General features: G+C 48.4%; 1 protein-coding gene across 1 annotated transcript; it reads left to right on the top strand.

The window, feature by feature from the left end:
- Positions 1–566: 566 nt before the first annotated feature.
- On the top strand, positions 567–6,169 carry LOC101115848 (ly-6/neurotoxin-like protein 1). The gene is made up of 2 exons (XM_042240681.1): positions 567–688; positions 5,767–6,169. Exons 1-2 carry the CDS (start codon positions 567–569, stop codon positions 6,167–6,169), a joined length of 525 nt encoding a protein of 174 aa, XP_042096615.1.
- The last annotated feature ends 227 nt before the right edge of the window (positions 6,170–6,396 follow it).

Below are 6,396 nucleotides of genomic sequence, written 5' to 3'. Positions count from 1 at the left end.
CAACCAGATGCAACACACAGAAATCGCCTCAAGGCCATACATAATAGTAAAATGAAGTCAAACGAGGACTTGAGTTTTGAGGTCTTATTGCTTTGGTTTTAATATAATTTAACTCCAAGTTTATAGAATTTAATTTTTAATAGTGGCTTTTTTTTTTTTTTTTAACAACCAGCTCACAACAGTCCTAATTCAACAGTTGGCCTTCATGCGCTTGCGCTGGTTTCAGCCTCCGTCTAGTCAGCACCGTTACTGTTATTTGGGGCGAAGAGGCACACACACACAAAAAGGCCAATTTGCGCACAACTTGGAAATGGCAAAGCCAGAATTCAGCCTGGGCAGTCTGGCTCCATCATCATCTCACCAACTGCTTCTCTCGCAAAACCTGGATGTCTTTCTGTCTAGACCAGCAACTCATAGGCCTTTTTTTCCTGCTTGTCTCCAGACAAACATCCACTGCATCTGACCGATGACTCACAGAAGGGCTCCGGGTTTAAGTGGGGCTTCTTCCCAGGAGACAAGCTAAAGGCCTCCATCTGCCTGCACACCCAAGGGTCTCCGGTGCGGCGATGAGCTGCACAGGACCACACCTGGCCTTGCGCCGCATCCTGCCAGGCGGGCCGCTGCCCTCGAGGCTTGACTGCGCCTGCGTCCAACCGCACATCCATTATGGAAAGGAGGGTCCCTTAATGTAGCGCAAATTATAGCTGGAACACAAGCAAATTGCCGGCTTTTACTAGCACATAAACTGAGCGGAACCTCTGAGATGGATCCGCATTACCCTAAACGGCATCCATAATTCATACCTGCAGCAGCAATGCCTCCCTCTCGGAGGGCCGGAGCCCATCTATTATTGATGGGCCCCTTGGAAGGCCGCGACAGAGTGTTTCTCATGCTCCAGCCATCTGCCGGCGTGGTCAATTCCTCAGGCGGCGGCAGCACATTTATTCATCAGAATCAACTCCCAATTAGTTTCCTAGCAGGACACCAGGGGGGATTTATTTGAGGAATCAAAGTGAGTGTTTCTAGAACAGTACCCCATTTCCACCCCCGCGACGCTAATCAATACACACAGAACCAGAGAGCAGTAGGCAAGCGTTCGTTTTCGCTCAGAAATGCTGCTACCTTTGGAAATCACGGGGAGCAACGCTAAAAAGCAATACTCATTTCTCCCGGCGGAGGGTCTGGATGGCTGGGGGCTTCTTGCCGTCTATGGGGAGGTCCCTGAATCTGGAGGTCCCAGAGCCCAGATATCTACGTGATTTTTCCATCACCTAGACTTTATGAAGTGCCCATTATATCCTAAGTTCTTTGTAAAAGGCCTTGCAACAATTCTTTGAGATGGTTTACTTATTATCCCACCCGCCTCCCTTTTTTATAGCGGGGAAACTGAGTTTAAATAACTCACCCAAGGACACACAGCTAGTAAGCGGCAGTGCTAAGATTTGAGCCCAGGAAAACTGATCCCAAAATCCAGGGGTTTAACCATTACTCCATGCTGCCACCTGGAGGAAGAGGGAAGGGAACCCACAAGTGATTTCCTGTGGGTCACAAATCCCTAGTGAAACTGGGACATTTAGCTACAATAGCACTACAATAAGGCTAACCAAAACCAACAGACTGGTTGAGTGTGGAGGTCAATGCTGGGTATGTGTGTGTTTAGTGTGCCTACTCTTTCAAGGTGTGATTTATTGTCTTATTGAATGCCTGATTTTTAAATGGCTAAATAAATTAATGGCTATTAATAAATAAATGGCTTTAAAAGACTAGATCCTTCAAGTGAGTCTCAGGGGAGGGGATATGGAGGATGAATTGAGTACCCAGAATTTAGAAGGCTGAGATCCACTGGACAAATAAAAAACCATTAGAGTTTAGAGCTGGAAGGAAAATAGTCATCAAACACTCAGGTCCATTAAACACCTGCCCAGGTACCAGGCTTTGTGTCTGGCTCTGGGGATATAAGAATCAATAAGATGTGGATTCTAATGTCCCCAACAGACTAATCAGGTAGATTAAATAGACAAGTAAATAACTGTAACATGTGGCAGAATAACACAGGGCTGGGTATAAACAAGTCTCCCCACAACCATGCCTTCTTCTCTTCACAAGGCAGGCTGAGCACAGGTGGAGGAAATCACACCATGGTGTGGTCTGGTGAGACTGCATGCTATTCAGGCCTCTCACCCTGTCCGGCTATCCTTTTAAGTGTCCCTGGCCAGTTTCTAAAACCTCATGTCTTCCTTCTAGAAAATTGTGACCAGCAATAAGAAGAGCTTAAAGCTTCTACCACTTCACCAGCAAACTTCTCTACATCTGTGTCTCCCAACCTTTGTGCCTCGTCTCCATCCTCTCCACCTGTGGACCACACCACAGAGATGGTCCAGTTGGTGTAAGGTTCATGATGGGCCCTAGGCCATGGAGCTACCCCTGAACAGAAATTGAGATGGTGTCCAGAGCTGAGAGTGAACAGAAAGGGGAGACTGTGGTGCCAAGGGGAGGGTTTGCATAACCATGGGAGAGCAACTTCAAGGTCCAAAGGAGTTGCCCAAATGAAGAGACCTTCAAGCACATAAAACCAGGGATGGAAAACCCAAAGACAGACGAGCTGGCTGGTGGGTCAAGCAGGCTAGCGATTGTTTACAATACTTCAATGCCCCTGTCTCCCATGACCTATAGGAGAAAGTCCAAAAGGGGAAAGAGTGGTATGAAGGTAGGAAATGGAAATATCCCAAGAGCCCTAAATATTTCCCCACTACTTTTTTTTAAAAACTGCCAGATAGATTATAAATAGCAGTGACTGCAGATGGTGAGAAGCAATGAGAGTGAGGGGCTGCCATGTTGATTGTGTCTGGCCCGGCCTGCTCAGGAGGCCAGCACCCCATCATTCCCCAATAAATCAGCAGGTCATTTTTCACTACACTGAAGCTCAATACTCCCATCGTTTTCTCCCCTAACCAGCCCCGAGATTGCTCTGTGCTCTTTATTACCTTTCAATGACTTAAGCCCCTGGACTGAATAACTTCATCAAGGTGTCAACCTAAACAGATTTTCCCCATAATGGCCCAACTCTCACAGGTTCTTAATGAAAAATATTGATTCCCAAGGATTAGTTGCAGATTTATGTGTTGGGATGCTGATCTCTCTGTCACCTGGCACCTTATCAGGAGATGAAAGGACCTAGCTCCCCTTCGTGGTTTTAAAAAAGCAATCACTGGCTATGTCAGGGGGCAGCTTAGGTCCAGAAAAACAAATAAAATTCTGTGTCTGGATCCCATGGAATACTTAACAGATAGTGAAGGGAGTGGCAGGGCCTGGCACCCACACACCTGTCTCTCTTTCCTCATTAAGCATCTTCACTAGTTGGGTTCTGGGGGGACCAGGCATGGAGGAGCTGGGAGCAGCCCTCTTGGTATGACTGATCTCAGGGACACAGTCTGGAGGCTAGAGTACACCCTGTCTGGGGCTGGAGACACTAACTGGAAGGAATTCAGCAGCTGCTGTCTCCAAATGGCATTCAGCCAGCATCAGCCTAAGCTGGCTCTGCCAACTCACACTGTTAAACATGATTCTCAAGGGATGAAGTTGAGACTCTGGCACCTGAAACCTCAGAATCACTCCCATCACCCAGAGGTGGCTGAGATGACACGATTCATCCTTTATCTATTTGATAAATACTTATGGAGGGTCTACGGTGTGCCAGGCACTGTGCAAGGCACTGGGGACACAGTGGTCAGCAGAGTCAGATATGGGTTCCTCCTCTCGTGGAAAAGGCCCCCCACAAAAAAACCCCACATAAATAAATGTAAAACAGCATCTGTAATGAGACAAGTTCCCACATAGGGATGAGGACAGGGCTGCAAGAGCCTGAAATGAGAGGCCCTACCTTGTGAGAGAGGTCAAGAGAGATTCTCCAAGGAAGTGATGGTCAAGGTAACACCAGAAGAATAGGGAGTGTTTTGGAAAAGAAGGGAGGCTGGGGAGTACTTGGGCAGAGAAATAGTGTCTGCGTAACGCCTTTGGGGTCATTATCCTAAGAACAATAATAAGCCATTAAAGGATTTTAAGCAGGAGGGTGACCTGACCTGATCTTTACTTTACAAAGATCACTTTGGCTGCTCTGTGAAGAACAGATGGAAACAGCTTTGGAGCAAAAACAGGAAGAAGAGGAAGGCTTAGGAGGGTGGTCTAGGCAAGAGACAAAGCAACGATGAAGATGCAGATGGAGAAAGTGGACAGAATGCAGGAGATTTGGGAGGGGAAATCTACAAGCCTGATGCTGAATTGAATGTGGGACAGGGATAGGCTGAGGGGAAGGAGGAACAAAGATAATTCCCACAGTTCCTGACTGAGCCATTGCTTCTCTGAAATGATGACTTCTCACTAGGGGCCCCCGTGAGGTTCCCTGATCACTGGAAAGCGCTGCAGAGCAAAGTGCTTCGTGAGCTTTTCTCTTCCTACAGCAGGATTAGCAAACTGCTAACTGCGAAGTCACTTCAGTCGTGGCCGACGCTGTGTGACCCCGTAGACTGCAGCCCACCAGGCTTCCCCTGTCCCTGGGATTCTCCAGGCAAGAACACTGGAGTGGGTTGCCATTGCCTTCTCCAATGCATGAAAGTGAAAAGTGAAAGGGAAGTCGCTCAGTCGTGTCCAACTCTTCACGACCCCATGGACCACAGCCTACCAGGCTCCTCCGTCCATGGGATTTTCCAGGCAAGAGTACTGGAGTGGGGTGCCATCGCCTTCTCCGAGGGTTGGCGAAAGTCTTCCGTAAACAGCCAGGTAGAAAATATGTGTAGCTCTGAAAGCCATCCTTTCTCTGTTATTCAGCTCTGCTGTTGTAAAGCAAAAGCAGCCACGGGCAATATGTAACAAATGGGTGTGGCTGTGTTCCAATAAAACTTTATTTACAAAAACAAAAGGCCAACAGGGTTGGCCTCTGCCCAAGAGAACCTGGATGAGTGGGATGAATGTGAAAACTCAGCTGACCCCAGGATTTCCCAGTCTCAGTAAGCTGGAGTATTCCATTGAAACAGGGCGTTCATTCCCAGGCCTGGAAAATTTGGACCTGCCCAGGAAAATAAAGCGGAACATTGAGAACTCTGAGGGCCCACGTCCCCAAAAAAGACTTCAGGTCAGGGGAAGACTCGCAGAGCTGGGGCTGGGCTCATAAAATAGAACTTCAGCTTCTTCAGGCCTCCTCGGGGGCCCCCAACAACTTTCAGAGAGGAACCCAGGACAAGCCTTTCCCATACATATCCATCTGTATTTATAACAATGTTTTTTTTAAGCACCAGAAGGGTACATACATAAAAAACTAGTAAGCACTTATCTATATGCCTGGGAGTGGAAAGAGACTTTCACATGTATACATTTATATATCATTTTAGGTTTTGAACCATAGGAATAATATTACTCCAGCATTGTCTACTTGAAAAAATTCATAAGTATGTTTGTTCATAAAACACCCTCTGTTTCTATAATAGATAGAAATGTATCTAGTTGCCTTACCATCAGAATTTTTTAACTATTGAAAAATACTCATATTTATCTGAAAAATTACAATCTAAAGCTAGGCCTGGGCCACAGCTTCGCGAACATCCCTGTAAAACTGGGCTGTAAGAATGAGAGGCACAGCCAGCTGCTGGGGTACAGGGCTGACTGCGTAACACAGGGGCTGCAGAACCTCGGGCGACCAGGAACTCCTGGAGGATGAGGTGCTGTCCCACTCCCCCTGTGCCCTCCCCCAGCCCTGGATTGAGCTGAATCGAGGACCAGCTGCGGTCCACTTCCCTGCTCCCACTCTGCCCTCTCACCTCCAGCCGTGGCTCCTCTACCCACCCTGTTCCTGGTGGCTCTGGTGGGCCGACTTGTGGCCCAGGCTCTGGACTGCCATGTGTGCGCCTACAGTGGGGAGAACTGCTTCAAGCCCATGTGCTGCCTGGCCATGGTCACCTACGGCACAACTACACAGACTTACTACACCCCAGTCAGGATGAAGGTGAGCAAGCCTTGTGTGCCCAGCTGCTTTGAGACCATATACAATGGCTGTTCCAAGCTCATACACACCACATCCTGCTGCCAGCAAAACCTCTGTAATGGCTCTGGCCTCTTGGCTCCCTGGACCCTGGCCCTGGTCCTCATACTCCTGGTCACCCTCGGGAGTCTGCTGTAAAGCCCTGTCGCACTGGCTGCAGATTCACTGGAGGGCAAAGCACAGAGCAGCGTGGCCCCACCCTCTCCCACTGCACACCCCACCCACCCCTCCCTCCCCAGACCTCCCCAGCCACACTCAGGACTACCTGCAAAAGGACTCTTGACCTCCCCCAACCACCCTGGGGTCTGCTTCCAGGTCATGACCTGTTGTTTTTCTAAAGGCTGATGTAGGACCACAAAATAAAT

Source organism: Ovis aries, chromosome 24, assembly GCF_016772045.2.
Source record: "Ovis aries strain OAR_USU_Benz2616 breed Rambouillet chromosome 24, ARS-UI_Ramb_v3.0, whole genome shotgun sequence".
NCBI lineage: Eukaryota > Metazoa > Chordata > Mammalia > Artiodactyla > Bovidae > Ovis > Ovis aries.
Note: the sequence above shows the minus strand (reverse complement) of the source record. Positions and strands in the feature narration are given on the sequence as shown.

Excerpts from the sequence above, each read along its gene's own strand:
- LOC101115848 (XM_042240681.1), top strand. The coding sequence starts at position 567 with ATGAGCTGCACAGGACCACACCTGGCCTTGCGCCGCATCCTGCCAGGC. Across the intron at positions 689-5,766 it reads GGAAAGGAGGGTCCCTTAAT|GACCAGCTGCGGTCCACTTC; the intron begins GTAGCGCAAATT and ends AGCTGAATCGAG.